The sequence below is a fragment of the Panicum hallii genome, chromosome 8, assembly GCF_002211085.1.
Source record: "Panicum hallii strain FIL2 chromosome 8, PHallii_v3.1, whole genome shotgun sequence".
In the NCBI taxonomy this organism is placed as follows: Eukaryota; Viridiplantae; Streptophyta; class Magnoliopsida; order Poales; family Poaceae; genus Panicum; species Panicum hallii.
This window is the reverse complement of record NC_038049.1, coordinates 4,346,874-4,364,640: the sequence shown is the minus strand read 5'-3', so window position 1 is coordinate 4,364,640 and position 17,767 is coordinate 4,346,874. Positions and strand designations below refer to the sequence as shown.

Genomic DNA, 17,767 nt, shown 5'->3' with positions numbered 1-17,767 from the left:
TTTGCAACCCTTTTGTCTAATTTTGAGCTCTAATCTTTCTGCAATCTGCATTTTGCTCGTTCTCATATATTGTCTCGCTTGATGCGTTAGTCACTAAGCAGTCAATTTTATACAGCAAGAATAAATCATGAATTAATTCGAGCCAACACAGAATATCAGTAAGAAATCATGAAAGTTGGATTTGCAGAAAAATCAATTTTATAGAATTATTTATGAGCATGACAATTTTCAGCTACTCCAAACAAGTTAAATCTTAAAAGATAAGAAAATTATTTCAAACAATTCTCAGAAAATTACCAAAGGATCTAGGCATGAAAACAAGGTCGACGGAAGTGGTTTTCCATTTTATCATTTTCCAACAGAGATATGTGATAAACAAGCTTACAGGCAGCAAACACGAAATCAATCTAAAACTCTATTAAACAGGTAAGTTCCAAGACAACAAGTTACACCACTACAGAGAGGATTTAACAAGGATTCTAACAAAATTAACTTTAGCATTTCTAGAGCAGCAGAGAAATTAACAAGCAATTAATTCACTTTATAATAAACAAAGCATAACTAATTTTCTGCAATAGTAACATGCAAAACAATATTTTTACTGAGTAGATCTACACCTAAGGAGTCCTACAAAACAATTCACAGTTTTTGGAGATCTACAGAAATTTCCACGCATTTTACAAGATCACATCATCACAAAAATACACCAAACCACCTCAAACTGCTAGATCTACACGACTCAACCACCCACAGGCGCCGACAGGTGGGCCCGGGGCGGTCAACCTAGCCCGGCCAGGGTCAAGGCCAAACCAGGGGCGCGGCCCGTACGCGCGCGGCGCAACGGCCGGTGAGGGAAGCGGCCGGGGAGGTGAGGGGAGGCCGGGAGAGCACGAGCAGGACATGTTCCAGGGCGAGGTGAAGCTCACCGCAGCTCGGACGGGCAGGGAGCAGCGGCGAGGGGGCAGCTAGGCGAGGTCTGGCGGGCGGCGAGAGGTCAGCTCGGCGAGGTCCGGCGGGCGGAGCAGCTCGCCGGGGAGGACCTGCAGGAGAGGAGGACGGACAGTGAGGGCCCAAAACTGACAAGGAGGGCGAGCGGGAGCCGTAGCCACGTGGAATCGAGGCAGAGCTCACCGGAGGTGGCGAATCGGTGGCGGCTGGCGGCAGCAATGGAGGTGGCGGCGGCGGTAATGGAGGAGGAGGAGGAAGGGGGCTAGGATTTCGGGGGCCAGGGTTTTAAAGGAAGAGTGGGAGGCGAGCGGCCGACGGCTTCGGCTTCCGTGCGCTAACAGGCGCGTGACGCTGTGGCGCCGCCGGCCCTGCTGCCCAACCGGCGGGTGAGCAGGCGCGGGGAAGATGGACGGGGTGGCTAATGGGTGGGGCCCGCTGGCAAGTGGGCCCGAAGAGAGGGGAGGGGGTGAACGGCGGTTGAACTTCAAATTTTGAAAATAAGGTCTCCCCGAACTCCAAAAATCACCAAATTTTAAAAGCAGCAAGATAAAATCATCAAAAACACACAGCAACAACAAACACTCAAAAAGATGCTCTAGATTGCTCACAGAAAAATAAACAAAACAACAAAATTTTCAAGAATTTTATGTTTCGGGTTAGCTGTTGTAAAATTATGAAAAAAAATATTGTAAATTTATCATTTTAAGTCTAGTATTTGAATAAAAATTCTGGGGCACATTTGCATAACAAAGGTTGAACTTCCTTCACAACCATCACACGAACAAGGCAAGAAATAAAATGAAATCATGCATAACACATGCACATGATGCTTCATTATGCTTTAATGATGCTCATGATGATGATGTTTAAATGTTAAGCATGTTTAGCATATTTGGGTCGTGATAATAAATTCAAACTAGGGTGTATTTGCAGAATATTTAGCCATATGAGCCACTCAAGTACTCATCGTGGAATTATTGGCGGGATACATTTATCCAAGCTCCCCATCAACATGCAAAAGAACACCGACACAGCTACAACAAGAATACCCAAAGGGCATATAGTGAAAACTAACACTTCCGCAGTGTGAGCGGCCACATATCTTCTCATTAAATCAACCAAATACGCCCACAGTAACACGATCAATCCCTGCAAATCATGCAAAAGTTTCAGTTAGAAATTTTATGTATTGAAGGTTTTTTTTTTGCATGATCCATGCTGTCAATTACTGAGTTGATTCCAGAAATTTGAATGAGAAAGAAGGGGAGTTTGATGGATGTATCGAGATGGTTTTATTTAATACCAAAACTCATGTTGTTCAAACCTGAAAAGGTGTGTGCGCTTTTGAAACATAGTCTAATGCAAATCTTAGTAAGAGAACCTAAGGTGTGTGTTGGACTAAAGGCAGAGCATGGTACTCGATCCTCTAACTATCATTTTGTTGAGTCCTTATGTTACAGTACGACCACACACGAGCTAAAAGGGTATGACCTTTGGAGCTACCCATTATGTGAGGTATTGGTTCACACTCTGTTAGCCGAACCTAGTAATCCCACTACTGGAAAACATGTTTTCCATCCATCACAAAATTACAGGTGTGAACTTTTATGGTGGATGAAAAGATTCTGGAGGCCTTTAGTACAGGCTAGTGTTGTATCCTTTTTTCGACATCAATATCCTAATAGACTAATAGACATGTATTTATGATTGAGAATATCCTAATAGACTAATAGACATGTATTTATGATTGAAGGGAGTATAAGATTTGACTGTCAGCTTTTTGTCTATTTTGTTGGATTAGCACCCTTTTATTATTGGTTTCGAGGGGTTTACATTTGAAAACTTATAGCTATATATGCTATATGTTAAATACAAGGTGCAATTGCGTGATGTATGTTGCGAAGAAGTATAGTTTCATACTTGCCTGGACACGGTTATGCCACATTGATGCTTGTGTATCTCATTCTATTGCTAAAGTTAAGCATATTGTAGCGTCTGGTGATTTGAAACACCATGTTTTTCCATGCTCCTCTTATTGCGTTGAAAATTTATCACCTCCCGTGGCAACGTAGTAAAATAAGAAATTTAATTCAATTGCTGTTAGTTTGTGAGTTCCAGACAAATTTAGAAGGCAGCTACTCTGTTTTCTCCGACCAGAACAAGTGACTGCGTGCTACTCTGTTTCTGGAAGCACAGCAGTTCTTATATGAGCCGATAGCCTGCCACGACCCACGATGGCTTGCAGCATTGGGGGGATTTTGAAGCTTTTCAGTCCATCAAATGATGTATAACATAGCTGCAAATTTCTGCTTCAGTAACCATGAGTTAAAACATGTCCAGAAGAGCATCCCAACAGAAGCTCGAACCATGAGATAATTGGGGTTACCAGTCTGCTGTGGCTGGTGATCATTTCACGACAGCAACGACTCAGTTTTGGGGGGCAGCACACCGCATCATTTTCAGCTAGATCTTCAGTTAAAATGGACCAGAACGTTTAGAGGTAGCAGTTCAGAACAGAGGAACACGCGACATACAATCAGGTCTGTCAGTTACCAAAACTAAAACAACAGCAACAACACTAGCAAAACTAAAGACACAGCTATCCTACCGCATGGCAAAGCAAGACCCTGAAAACTACAAAAGAATTATTCACGTGTGTTGTTCATCAAAACTTAGTCTTGGTAAACTTCAATAGGTACATTAACATTTTCAGAAATTAATTTTTAGAAATACAATCAATCACGGGAAAAGCATTGAGTTCTACATTTGCAGGGTACCAGCACAAATTAAAGGTAATAGGGAAAATTGAGTGAGGATTCTAACTCAAGTGACTGGGAATGTACACCGAACCTCTCAACAGCTGAGATTGGTTGAGTTCCTATCATCAATTCTGTTCAACAGCAAATCACTGAGACATTAGTAAGCAGCCATCAGGCAATATCTTAGTGAGCAAACTAAGTTGGATCCATTGCAAAGAATCATCAGGGAAGATCCATGTGGGGTGCCACTGGCCACCATGATGCTGCAGCACCTCCACATTCTGTGACAACTGCAAAAACAGCGTTATCATCCCATATCTTATGATAAACTCCAGAGTCATGAAGAGTAATCTGCACTATGATCTGGCCTGCAATAGTAGCCGCACATGCAAAAGATGCAATATCTCGAATTCCACTGTATTCTACAGCAGGGAACGACTTGGAGCAATGACGGCCAACAAAGAGTGCTTGGGCACCTAAACCATTGAGGCATTGACCCTTCTCTGTCGACTAGGGTAGGCGCTCGATCCTGCATCATAAACACGAAATGCAACAGTACAATGATGCTTCAAGCAATACATAGTAATGAATTCGAAGAAATGATTTCACCAGTGAGCCCTCACTATCGGTACTAGAGCATGTCAGATCATCGTGCAACAATTAACTAACATCCACAAGCCACACAAGAGCAATGTCTGCAAACCACCTTTAATCACGAAGCCTTACAGTTCCAGCTTCAAACGATCATCACATTGCAAATGTCACCAGCAAACATGAATCAAAACTCAACTGAACTTGCACCTATCCCTACATCTCTGCTTCCTACAACTTGCTGGGCTGTCACCGTCACATCCTACCATCTGAGCTCTGCTGTCAGCTTCATACTTCTCTGGCCGAAGGGTTTCCTCGTTGTTTTCGTACATCCAGTGAAGTGCCTGCAATCACCTTTGATTAGAACTGAAAGGTGGAGCATAAAGCATATTAGTATTTGGTTTCTTTTACAATCATATCCTTGCTCTGTATAGAGAATTTCTAATAACTGTCCAAACTTAAACTCACCGACAATGTCACAGAAAATGCCTATTGTGTTGCTGCCGCACAATCTCATCTGCATTGCCATTTTCAGAACGACGCATCTCTGAAATGATACATTAGCTCAAACTTACTTCAATACGATTGAACGGAAATATAGAGTGCCCCATGCTGAAACTATATATATATATATAGTACCGCAGAGTTCAATATCTCCGGCATGGTTTTGCTGCCTTGAAGCTCTCCCATGAAAGAAGTTCACAACCTTCACACCAACGTATCTGATCATGCAAATACATACAATATATATTCAATTCTATCAATGAGTATGGTCATGAAAAAGACAGGATGTTTGGTACTACATACGTCCCAAATTACAATTCGTTTTGGAGTTTCTAGATACATATATTTTGTTATGCACCTAGATGCACACCACATCTAGATACATAGCGAAAATTATGTATCTAGAAAAGCCAAAATGCATTGTAATTTGGGATGGAGTAGTATTTGATACTAGATATCAACTATTACAAGTGCGTACCTGCAAATGGCCTTGAAGCACCACCATACCGTATAGAGGATATTGAATAGGCACTTCGCAATCATCAGAAGAATCTGCACAGCCAGAGTTAGTTTTGGGCGCAACTCTCAACAGTAGAAGTAAAAAGTCGACGCAAAATCAACTAACCTTCAGGTCTCGTGAACAAAGATACCAGTATGTAGTGAAGATTGATATGGAGATCACACAACAAAAACATAGGAGAACCATAGGCAGGATGTCCATCATCTCAAAGTGAGCAGCAGCGATGATGAACAATACTGACCAAAGGCCACCATTTCCGGCAAGAGCCATTGCATTGGGTGCTGATCTTGAAAATGTTGAAGCGGCAAGTCCAAGCAGTATGAAGAGTAGAGCAAGGAGGAAGAATATGGAAGACATAGCAGCAACTACAGGGTAAACTCCATGCAGCTTCTTGGTCAGGGAGTATGTATCCTCCCAGAGCATACTGGTGACTCCAGCTAAACACAGAGACCTGTACTCATCCAAACTCTTGCTCGTTTCCTCCTTCACCTGCAAACAACCAGGTTACAATATTACTCGTAGCTTATCAGTTGCCAAAATAAATTGAACCAAACAAGTTATACCTCCTCCTCAGACATGTTCTTCAGTGATTCTTCATACTCCCTCCTGCTTTTCCCGAGGTCACTGAACATCCTGCGGACGCTGTCTGCAGCTGACGACAGAGCCATCTGAAAGCAATTAAGATTGACACTGATATGTCAAAAACCAGCTCATTTCCCACATACTGTTCTACTATGAATTTCTCCTCTCATAAGGCCATAACACCGTTTGCTTATCCTCTGCAATATCCACCTGATTCTGCCAACCAAGCGCTACACAAGACATAGCTGAGCCTGCCTTCTCCCAGCCCCAAGACCGCAACCAGGGCCACGCTGTAGTGATCAGTTGCCACCGCAATGGCCCATGGGCACCAAGCAGTCAAAGCACCCATCATCCACGTATGTATTGCTGCACCTCCACTCTACACCCTGATCAGCGCAACGCAAACCTGACGCCAATCGTGCCCCGTTCCTTGTGCAGTTGTGCTTCAGGCTCCCGGTGAGTGGTGCCGAGCGCAGGCCACAACAGCAAAACCCGCTTTCTCTACAGCCGCGCAACTGGTGGCGACCACTAGCAGCCGCCGCAAGCCAACTCCCACCGCTTATCATCTCAACGTACCCTCGCGGCCTCGCCGCGCGCTGAAGCGCGAGCCATCACCGTCTAAACTCTCAAGGCACCGAAAACTACGGCGTCGACGACCACGCGTTGAACTGCGGCTTTCCCACCAGTGGTCGCGCGCGCAGCGCCCTCCTGCACGCGCGCCATGTCGGGGCGAGTCGAGGACGCCGACGAGTGCGCTCGATGCTCCTCGCCCCAACTCGGCCGGACACGTACGCTCCGCAGACGAGACAACAGACCTCGCCGTGCTCCCCCCACCCCACCCCTGCAGGCCCTTGCCGGACTTCGGACGGCCCTGCCAAGCAACGCGGGGCCGCCGCCGCGCCGCGGACCAATCACACGTGCTAACACCTGGACGCGCGCCCAACTCCCTAGAATCGACGTCATGCCGTCGCGGCGTCGCGCCGCCCCGGGCTCTCTACTGCACCATAACCCAAACACGTACCGGTCATCTCTTCAACCCACCCCGACACCGACCACCACCAGCCACAAAACCCACCCGGCCCCAGCACAGCCCACGCATCCAACTGTCGCATGGTTCTTCTCCGGCTCGGCAAACCACTTCGCAGATCCGCCATCTTCCCCGGGATTCAAACTACTAGGCACTAGCAACTAGCAAACGCCGCAGCTCCCAAGCCGCGCTCCAAACCCCCACGCCCAAAACCGCAAGGAGGTGCGCTCGAGTTGATTACCTGGGCCCGTCTGGAGTAGGATCCGGCGAAGTCGTCGGAGAGGCCCGCCATGCGAGCTCGTCGGAGAGACGGCGCGCCCGGCGAGGGGTGAGGCCGGTGCGGCCTTCGCGCCGAGACGAAGCGGCGAGGAGAGCCGCGGCGAGCGAGGGGAGGCGAGCCAGAATGCGAGAACAAATATTGGGGGCGGTTCAGGTTGTGTGCGGGGCCCACCTTCGCTGACGTCAGGCGGACCGCTGGGTCCAGCTGTCAGCTATCCTCTCTTTCCGGGGGCCATGCGTCCTCAGAATATGGGCCTTCGAATCGCACAACCGGCTAACAGCCCACACACTTTCGTTTCAAAAAAAAACAGAAAAAGAATCGCACAACCGGCTAACGGCCCACACAGGTTCGCAGGTTCGTTTCCTTTCCGATTTTTTTCTCTTTCTTTTTTCTTCTTAATAACACTTTTACCCTTGAGATTAATTTTCTCTATATTTACAATTCTAGAATTAGACGTTTTAAGGACTAGATTAAACATTTTGTAAACTACCATTGCAATATTTTGAATCCAAAATGGCACAGAGTATCAAATTACCAAAATATAATATTTGAATTGTAAAGCTTATGATTAGTACCTTCAACATTCGAAAAGGCTACATTCAACATTCATAGAAAACTGGTCCAACATTCTGAAAAAGCTAATTCGACAATGTTGGTGAAGTTGAAATGCAACATTCGAAATGTTGAAATGGGATATTCCAATTGTTAATTACTTTAAAAAAGTATTCATACTGGACATCATTTTATTGCATCAATTCAAAAGAATGCTATGGTTCAAACAGATTTTTAAACGGATGCATGATTTAAGAGAAAAAAACATTTAAGTGACAAGGCTCATCTAGTTCTCCGTTCAACTTCCTCCAACCAGGCAATGACACGTACCCCTGCTCCACATCTCCGCATGCAGTTGTGGCTCGTGCACTCCGCATCCATCTCGTCGTCCATGCGATGCTCCCGAGGCTACATTTAGCAACCTTTAGAACAGCTTAAGTATAAGCTCTGCTAAACAGTTTTTCGAGAGAAATAATTATTTTTAAAAAAGAATTTCAGTGCCAACAAAGTTATACTTATCTCTTCCATAGCATTGGATGTGACGTGTTTCCTTATTACCATCCAATGTTATTTTTAGTTCCCTGTATGCCATTGCCGTTAATTTTGCTACAAGATCCACGCTTGCGCTGTTAGTCATCGATCCATCGTGCTTCCTCCGTTTCTCAAATCAACAGCCACATCCTGCGTTGACCGGCGTGAGGCAAGCTAGCTCGAGCCGTCGAGCATGCGAATCCTTGGACTTGGAGGCTGGACAAGCGATGGCAATTTAGCTAGCTCGTGAGCGAATCGGAGACAAGAAGCTGCAGCCCCCGATGTTGTTGCCGTGGGTCTGCCTGAGCAAGGCCTCGAGGAGGCTTCAAGCAGTCACCGTCCATCTCCTCGCCCATGGCGTCGTCGTCGACCGGCCGGCTCAGCACTCGCTCACCAAGGTTGGGCAGCTAACGCCCGATCCGGAGCCGAGGCGGACTGGCGGAGGCCGGGGTGGGCTGGTGGTGGCCTCGTGGCGCAAATATGGGGATGCAGGGGCACAGAGGCATGCTCGGCGCGCGGCATGGAGGCGGCGGCGACAGATACAACGGCGGCGAGCGGCCTGTTCTCCTCTGGGCAGACGCTACCGGGCTACCGGCGGCGCGGGCACGGTCGGCCTCGGTGCCCCACGCAGCTGCACCAGAAATTCGGTAGGGAGGCAGCAAGTGGAGCTGCGGTCTGGCGGCCTGTGGAGGCCGAAGAGGAGAGGAGAGCAGGGATGGCCGGATGGGAGCGGCGACCAGGGACCGGGTGCGTGACTCGGAAGACAGGGAAGGAGAGTAGTGGGAGGGGCAGACTGGTGAGCGGCGCCCGATTCGAGCTGAGCCGGTGCCCATCGGCCATCAGCGTCTCTGCGTTGCTGCCTTGCGGGCACGCTCGGCGCGCCCTTGGCCAGCGCGGCCACAACTGCGGCGGGCAGGCGGGAGCTGGGAGAGGGGAGGCGAGCCGCGAGAGGAAAGCAAATGGGCCTCTGATACCCCTGGGCCCACATGTCATTCTATGCTTAGGGCCACTAACGATGACTTACCTGACGGCGTTTCTCGAATGGCATAGAAGGGATCAAGAAAATAAAACAGTGGCGGAAGGCTATATTTTCAATGGCAGAGAAGGGAAGAGTATAGCTTCCGATGGTACAGAAGGAATTTTCTTTTTTTTTTAATAAGAATATGTAGGAGAGTTGCGTATCGTGGCATTAAGAAGAAAATGGAGTAGTTAAGCTTACAACACGGGCCATATAGGGTGATGCACACTAAAAGATTGATCGGAGACTATACGGTGCAAAGATATAACCGAGAAGAGGCGCGGGAAGGCCTAACTAGAGAGGACCCTTCTAGACCACGCGCGACAAGGCCAACCAATAGCCGTGAGCTTCCTGGCGCCTGGTTGGATCCACCGATCACCCTCGAAGAAGATCTCGCGAAGTAGCTGGCTAACGGCTCGGTATTATTGAAGAGTCTCGCGTTGCGCTCTTACCACAACCTCCAGGTGGTGAGCATCACCGCTGTGTCCATGCCTTTCTTTTGATTCTTTGGCAAGTGCTGTTGTAGGAGCAGCCCCCATTCCACAGGGAGCGACCTACAGAGGAGGGGGGGGGGGGGGGATTGCACCCCAACGACAGTCAGGAGGTACCAGACTTGAGCACTTTATTTTGCTAGAGTAGAGATTGAATTGCTACTTGTCACCCTAGGTTGCAAAATCCCACTAACGATAGGAGTTAGTAGAAATAGGGCTCACTTATGTTACTAATTTAATTTTCTTAGTGTTTGTAATTTCAGTTAAAATCGCCTATTCACCCCCTCTAGTCGGTATCCTTGGTCCTACAGTTCCATCTCGAGATTTTTCCAAGGTCTGTTCGCATCCGTGCGCTTGAGCCAAAGCCACGACAGTCGTAGCGCATAGGATGCCCTAAGGAGGTTGATTATCCCAAGTCCTCCGAACTCGGTTGGTTGGCAGCAACAAACCACGCCACCAAATAGTTCCCTCCATGTGCTTTCTCCTTGCCGGCCCAAAGAAAACCTCGTCACCTCCTGTCAATTTCCTGAATGACCCAATCCGACACCTTGAGAGAGATCAGTGTGTGAACGCAGGCTGAAGTCATAGTGACTTTGACCAAGGTCAGTCTACCAGCCTTGTTCATCAAAGAAGCTCTCCACTTTGCTGGAGGCATTAGTACCAGGTGGTACGAAAGGGTTTTATAGGCTTTAGTCCACCTTAAAAATATCGGTATTAAAAATATCGGTATGATCTAGCATTAGTACCAGGTTTAGTTCACACCGCTATTTTAGGGTAGACCGATAGCCCTTTTCTCCGTGCCAGCACCCTAGTTAGCTATTCTATAACCTGAGTTGGGTTCGCTATTGGACTTTCTTTGGTCAGCTCCTGGTCCATATCCAATAGCTGAGAAGAGGTGATATAGAAGCAATGATATTCAAATGAGGAAATTACTTATTTGACACCAGAAGATAGATCTGGTGTCATATAAAGGAGATATAAAATTTTAATACCACAAGGGAATTCAGTTATCTTTCAACATCAAACAAGAAATTTTCCTTTTTTTAAATCACTGCACAAATCTATTTTATTGAGTGTCTCACACTCAAGCTACCAAAACTAAATGCACACAAATACATCTCGTTAAAAGTATAGTACAAAAATGCAACCCATGCCCTACTGACTACTTTCAGCGTCATCCAAGGCTTCAACCGCAATGTCAAAGTAAGGGGTGACACCGACGGCGATAGCAAATTCAAGCACGACCATGATCCCCCAGCCTTTTTCGTGGTAGTTACTCCACGCGTAGTGTACCATTGCATAGATCATGCCCACCCACAGTGTGACCAGCACTCCCTGCGGAGCAGCAACCACAAGATTTTCAGAGACACCAACAAGCATTCAGATTGGTCAGTTCTACGACCGACGGGATGAGCGATGGTTCATACCCGGAGGAAGTTTATGACGGTGAAGGACCCCGCCGGCTCCGCCGAGCAGTCCACCACCCGCTCATCGGTCGCGCCGGGAATCGCCGGCGGCGGTGGTGGCGCCTCAAGGTCCGGCAGCGGATCGCACACCACGGCCTCCTCTTCGCGCGGCGACGTTGGTGGCGCCTCGAGGTCCGGCAGCGGATCACACACCACGGCCTCCTCTTCGCGCGGCAGCGGCGCCCACCCGACGCTGGGGGCGTGGCAAGGCCAGCCCCAGGCGCAGTTCGGCGGCGGCGGCGGCGGCGGCGGCGTCATCGTCACGATTATTGGTGGGGTGATCGATCGGGTACGTGGTTCGACGATCCAATGATCGTGGGTTTATAGGCAATTCCACGCGGTTATTATCCGAGACGGAACCTGAAAAAAAAACGAAAACGGATAGCCTCCTCCAGCTCGGTATCCAATTTCGATTTGGAGACGGGTTAGTGCTCGGGTGGCTGTTGGTGGCCCTCAAGGCTGACGTCAGTTGGGCCGCTGGCCCCATATGTCAGGCATCCCCTCAGGCCTCCGGTCAGGTGGGCCCCACCTGCCAGTTTGATTTCCTACGTCCCGGTGGCGTGGCGGTGGGCGCGGGCCGGCCGTGCGCCTGGCCACCCCGCTGACACGTCACTGATTGGTGGGCTCCATTTCCTCGTGGTCCCACCAGGCAGCAAGTGTTTTTCGATGGGACTCATCGAGTTGGTTCACTTTCTGTCCAGGTGGGCTCGACTGGGCCGCCGGATGCGACGGGGAGGCGGCCAGCAGGCGGCGGCGGCGGCCCGTCCAGGCCTCCCATCACCCTATTTCGACGCCGACATGTGGGCCCTGCTGCCTGCAGCCCGCTGGGTCACCTTCACTCCGGTGCCCGATGCCGCCGCCGCAGTCCTTCCTCTGCGGGCTGCAGTCTCTCCCCATTGCAGCTGTTGGACGCGCGGGGGCCGCGCGGTTGCAGGCTTGCCGCAGAGAGCTTCGCGTTCGCCCGCGGCGGCTACCACCCCCACACCCCTACCGACCCGCACACTCCAAGAGATCTGCTGCAAGCAAGGAAGTGCGGTCCTTGTCCCGTGATGCTCGCAATGTGTTCCACGGAATGGCAGGTAAGCATGGCAGTGAGTCAAGCCTTCACTCCTCACTCGTGGATTCATTGGTTCACTGGATTGCATGATCTTGATGAAGTGTTGGAGGATGCCAGCGGCAACGCCACATGTGATCCTGATGCCTTTAGCTCACCATGCCCCCTTTGTATACGATGAAAGAAATGCCTGAGCTAGTTTTGACAGCCGAGCTATGTATAAGAAAAATGGCCCTTAAGCTATTGTTTGTGATGTTGGTCATTGAATAACAACTTAACCATTGAGACTAATATATGTATCAATTCCCAGGATTTCTCTAGCCTGGTTAATTTGTGGGTCAGCCACTCCAGGTCATTTTGATGGGTGGCCATTAGGTAGCTGAACCCCGCGCTCATCTTCAACTACCATGTTGTGAAGTGTGACACAAGAATGCAAGTGGAGCTGCGGTCTGGCGGCCTGTGGAGGCCGAAGAGGAGAGGAGAGCAGGGATGGCCGGATGGGAGCGGCGACCAGGGACCGGGTGCGTGACTCGGAAGACAGGGAAGGAGAGTAGTGGGAGGGGCAGACTGGTGAGCGGCGCCCGATTCGAGCTGAGCCAGTGCCTCTATGTAGTGGCGGTCCCACCAGGCAGTCACTCCTACCTCTTTTACTCTAGGTCAGGTGAGTTGCGTGGGCCCAGCCCAAACACTTTCCCCACCCCACCCCAATTGTGGCGGCGGCGACCCGGGCCGGCGCGCGGAGATCGGCGGCTGGCGCGGCATCAGCATGGCTTGCTCCGGAGCTCCGATGCACGCAGCGGTGGCCAGAGGAGGGCTTGGCGGAGCGGCGGCGGGCGTGGCGTAGTCGGTGAGGCAGAGCTCCGGCTGCTGCTCCTAGCAGCTCCGCAGCGGCCTCCCTGCCGCAGTCTCCCGCCTCCCTCCGCATGCTCATCGCTCTCCAAGCTGTTCCAGCACATCGACGACGGCTTCGTCGCGCTCGACAGAATGCCGCTGCAGGAGGACGACAGGGGAATGCCGCTGCAGGAGGACGACAGGGGGAGGCTCATCGTCGCGCGGTTCCGGTGGCTCCAGGAGATCGTCGGCGATCAGATCCATGCCGCCTCGGCCGCTGTGCTGGAGAAGATTCCGCAGGACTCAGAGGTTGTTTTCGCCGTACTCGACGTGTCGTTGGATCTTAACCTGAACGAGGGGTTGCGGGAGCAGGTGATGATAACACCTTTTCTTCAGCTCTATCTTGCATTGCACGGTTTTGAGGGAACTTCGTTTTGTATAACTCATGATATTATGACATGATGATGTAGGATGAACACACTGGCTTTTGCTCTTGTGGAACATTTGAAGGCGGTGACTGCCCGATATTGTGCTCCATCTGGAGAATTGCTCCAGACCAGATGCTGCATTTGCTCAGTTTCTTGCTACTGCCCGGTGCCCGCTGTGCCAGTCAATGCTGGGAAGACTACTGCAGATCCGCGAGCATCTCAAGTTTGTTGGTGTTGTGGATCCACGGGCTGCTCAGATTAAGAATTCAGTGACACATATTTCAGGCAAGAGTTATACCCCTTAGCTGCCAATACTTCTGGTTCTCATGAACGTGCGGCTACAGAATTTAGAATGTCATATGTATTCTTACATCATGATACACTCTTTGTGATTGCTTAAACATTCAATTTTGTAGAAGAATTCGGACAAGTTTTGGTTTAAGTACAAATGCATAATTAAGAATGGCCGTGCTCATTGTGAATTAATACGCCTCATATTGAGTGCCTATGCTCAGGTCCAGCATATTAAAAATACATTAAAAAAACATGGTTTAAAAAACTCATAGTATATCTGCATGCTAGATGGAATGTACTACTTGATACTTTGGGTAGAAGACTGTTAGTTGATGATGAAGTGACTTTTTGGAAAACTGATTACAGTTGAGGAACTTTGTTTCAACTGAAATTTCTGGTCCTGACTCTTACATTAATTAAACTTACGATGTCAATACTTATAATTGTGATGGGCAAGTGTAAGTGTTAGCACCTTGGTTACAGAATAATTATGGACGAACTTGGATGGAAATATCTCTCCAATATGTGTAAATATTATGCCTCTAGTCTCCACTTCACCACATGGAGTAAAAGTTCTTAGCTGTTGAAATGGTCCTTATCTGGTAACTAGTTAGTTTCGAAGAACCTGTACTAGCTAAGTTTAGTGATATTATTTTCGCTTATTGCATATCTCAATACTGCTCGTAGATCTTTCCGTCCCAATTTTTTAAAGTTAGTGCAATAACTATGTAGTTACATGTGCTGCTGCTCAGCTTACATTCTTCTCGTGTTGTGCCAAGATTGAACGTTTAGGAAGTGAAGGATTACCTGATGGATCATATAGCACTATGAAAACTTTTTGCAATGCTGATTATGTGAGGGCTTGCTGAACTCATTTCTCAAAAATTATCCTCGGTCTCTACCTGAGCTGTGATATCTTAGTACTTCACTCATGTTCATTGCCATAGGAGCACACAAGATTTCTTGACAAAATCCAGTAACTATTCTTGGTCCTAGGGAAGCATCTAGATGGAGCAGTTTTAATGATCAAAGATGGTAAACTTCTATTTCCTAATTTCTGCTTCTTGTTTCTTTTATAGTATTTAGCCTAAATTTTGTGTAGCCCTAATCCTACATTCACTCTCCTTGCTTTTGATCAATAACACAAGCAGCCGCTGCTACTAACTACTACTCTGCAGAGTCAGAGAACTACCCAGATATTTGGAGTTCACATTGATCTTCAGCTGGCAACCCAGACATACCATATGTTCTGGTTTCCAGTCATTGATTCCGATTGCAGTGAGGAGCTTTTGGCTGCTACAGGAAGGTTACTATATGAATATATTTTTTCGATAAATCGACAAGAGATTTGGAGCCACAAATTGCTAACTCATGTTGAATCAACCAAACATATAGGTTTTGAAGCAACTTTTACAGACTCTGAAGCCAACTGAAATGTTTATGATGTTCTTTCTGAGTTCCAACAATCTCGTGCTCCTAGCAATGTTGATTACCAAACTGTTGAGCATGTGAAATGTTTGAGGATGTTATGGATCTAGTAATTAGCTGTTAGATTTGTTCCCACGATGCTTGTGGATTTTGCAACCCTTTTATCTAATTTTGAGCTCTAATCTTTCTGCAATCTGCAGTTTTCTCATATATTGTCTCGCTTGATGCGTTAGTCACTAAGCAGTCAATTTTATACAGCAAGAATAAATCATGAATTAATTCGAGCCAACACAGAATATCAGTAAGAAATCATGAAAGTTGGATTTGCAGAAAAATCAATTTTATAGAATTATTTATGAGCATGACATTTTTTAGCTACTCCAAACAAGTTAAATCTTAAAAGATAAGAAAATCACTTCAAACAATTCTCAGAAAATTACTAGAGGATCTAGGCATGAAAACAAAGTCAACGGAAGTGGTTTTGCCATTTTTATCATTTTCCAACAGATATGCGATAAACAAGCTTACAGGCAGCAAACATGAAATCGATCTAAAACTCTATTAAACAGGTAAGTTCCAAGACAACAAGTTACACCACTACAAAGAGGATTTAACAAGGATTCTAACAAAATTAACTTTGGCATTTTTAGAGCAGCAAAGAAATTAACAAGCAATTAATTCACTTTACAATAAACAAAGCATAACTAATTTTCTGCAATAGTAACATGCAAACAATATTTTTACTGAGTAGATCTACACCTAAGGAGTCCTACAAAACAGTTCACAGTTTTTGGAGATCTACAGAAATTTCCACGCATTTTACAAGATCGCATCATCACAAAAATACACCAAAACCATCTCAAACTGCTAGATCTACACAGCTCAACCACCCACAGGCGCCGACAAGTGGGCCCGGGGCGGTCAACCCAGCCCGGCCAGGGTCAAGGCCAAGCCAGGGGCGCGGCGCGACGGCCGGCGAGGGAAGCGGCTGGGGAGGTGAGGGGAGGCCGGGAGAGCACGAGCAGGACATGTTCTAGGGCGAGGTGAAGCTCACCGCAGCTCAGACGGGCAGGGAGCAGCTGCGAGGGGGCAGCTCGACGAGGTCCAGCGGGCGGCGAGGGGGCAGCTCGGTGAGGTCCGGGGGGCGGCGGGCGGAGGAGCTCGCCGGGGAGGACCTGCAGGAGATGAGGACGGCCAGTGAGGGCCCAAAACGGACAAGGAGGGCGAGGGGGAGCCTTAGCCGCGAGGAATCGAGGCAGAGCTCACCGGAGGCGGAGGTGGCGAATCGGTGGCGGCTGGCGGCAGCAATGGAGGTGGCGGTGGCGGTAATGGAGGAGGAGGAGGAAGGGGGCTAGGATTTCGGGGGCCAGGGTTTTAAAGGAAGAGTGGGAGGCGAGCGGCCGACGGCTTCGGCTTCGGCTTCTGCGTGCTAACAGGCGCGTGACGCCGTGGCGCCGCCGGCCCTGCTACCCAACCGGCGGGTGAGCAGGCGCGGGGAAGACGGACTGTGAGCAGGCGCGGGGAAGACGGACGGGGCGGCTGATGGGTGGGGCCCGCTGGCAGGTGGGCCCGAAGAGAGGGGAGGGGGTGAACGCCGGTTGAACTTCAAATTTTGAAAATAAGGTCTTCCGAACTCCAAAAATTACCAAATTTTAAAAGAAGCAAGATAAAATCATCAAAAACACACAGCAACAACAAACACTCAAAAAGATGCTCTAGATTGCTCACAGAAAAATAAACAAAATAACAAAATTTCCAAGAATTTTATACCTCGGGTTAGCTGTTGTAAAATTATGAAAAAATATTGTAAATTTATCATTTTAAGTCTAGTATTTGAATAAAAATTCTGGGGCACATTTGCATAACAAAAGTTGAACTTCCTTCACAACCATCACACGAACAAGGCAAGAAATAAAATGAAATCATGCATAACACATGCACATGATGCTTCATTATGCTTTAATGATGCTCATGATGATGATGTTTAAATGTTAAGCATGTTTAGCATATTTGGGTCGTGATAATAAATTCAAACTAGGGTGCATTTGCAGAATATTTAGCCATATGAGCCACTCAAGTACTCATCGTGGAATTATTGGCGGGATACATTCATCCAAGCTCCCCATCAACATGCAAAAGAACACCGACACAGCTACAGCAAGAATACCCAAAGGGCAAATAGTGAAAACTAACACTTCCGCAGTGTGGGCGGCCACATATCTTCTCATTAAATCAACCAAATACGCCCACAGTAACACGATCAATCCCTGCAAATCATGCAAAAGTTTCAGTTAGAAATTTTATGTATTGAAGGTTTTTTTTTGCATGATCCATGCTGTCAATTACTGAGTTGATTCCAGAAATTTGAATGAGAAAGAAGGGGAGTTTGATGGATGTATCGAGATGGGTTTATTTAATACCAAAACTCATGTTGTTCAAACCTGAAAAGGTGTGTGCGCTTTT

The 17,767-nt window shown here is 47.9% G+C and overlaps 3 protein-coding genes across 14 annotated transcripts; 1 reads left to right on the top strand and 2 right to left on the bottom strand.

Moving 5' to 3' along the window:
* Window positions 1-4,293: 4,293 nt before the first annotated feature.
* Window positions 4,294-7,312, bottom strand: LOC112903073. The gene is made up of 7 exons (XM_025972283.1): window positions 7,173-7,312; window positions 5,886-5,990; window positions 5,428-5,811; window positions 5,281-5,354; window positions 4,938-5,020; window positions 4,767-4,845; window positions 4,294-4,642 (listed from the first exon to the last, which is right to left on the bottom strand). Exons 1-6 carry the CDS (start codon window positions 7,221-7,223, stop codon window positions 4,775-4,777), a joined length of 768 nt encoding a protein of 255 aa, XP_025828068.1. The 5' UTR covers window positions 7,224-7,312; the 3' UTR covers window positions 4,294-4,642; window positions 4,767-4,774.
* A 3,529-nt stretch (window positions 7,313-10,841) lies between these two features.
* On the bottom strand, window positions 10,842-11,658 carry LOC112901880 (formin-like protein 5). Its single transcript, XM_025970742.1, has 2 exons — window positions 11,231-11,658; window positions 10,842-11,138 (listed from the first exon to the last, which is right to left on the bottom strand). Exons 1-2 carry the CDS (start codon window positions 11,525-11,527, stop codon window positions 10,959-10,961), a joined length of 477 nt encoding a protein of 158 aa, XP_025826527.1. The 5' UTR covers window positions 11,528-11,658; the 3' UTR covers window positions 10,842-10,958.
* On the top strand, window positions 11,443-15,512 carry LOC112901878. Of its 12 annotated transcripts, none has more exons than XR_003230411.1 (6): window positions 11,658-11,787; window positions 11,971-13,526; window positions 13,625-13,867; window positions 14,824-14,911; window positions 15,055-15,182; window positions 15,272-15,512. XR_003230411.1 is itself a non-coding variant. In XM_025970741.1 (3 exons), the coding sequence occupies exons 2-3, from the start codon at window positions 12,813-12,815 to the stop codon at window positions 13,853-13,855; spliced, it is 945 nt and encodes a 314-aa protein (XP_025826526.1). In that variant the 5' UTR covers window positions 11,658-11,787; window positions 11,971-12,812; the 3' UTR covers window positions 13,856-15,512. The 12 variants fall into 12 exon arrangements, 1 of the variants encoding a protein (XP_025826526.1); XR_003230407.1 differs by adding an exon at window positions 14,656-14,730 and having other exon boundaries at window positions 14,824-15,182; XR_003230406.1 differs by having other exon boundaries at window positions 13,625-14,730.
* The last annotated feature ends 2,255 nt before the right edge of the window (window positions 15,513-17,767 follow it).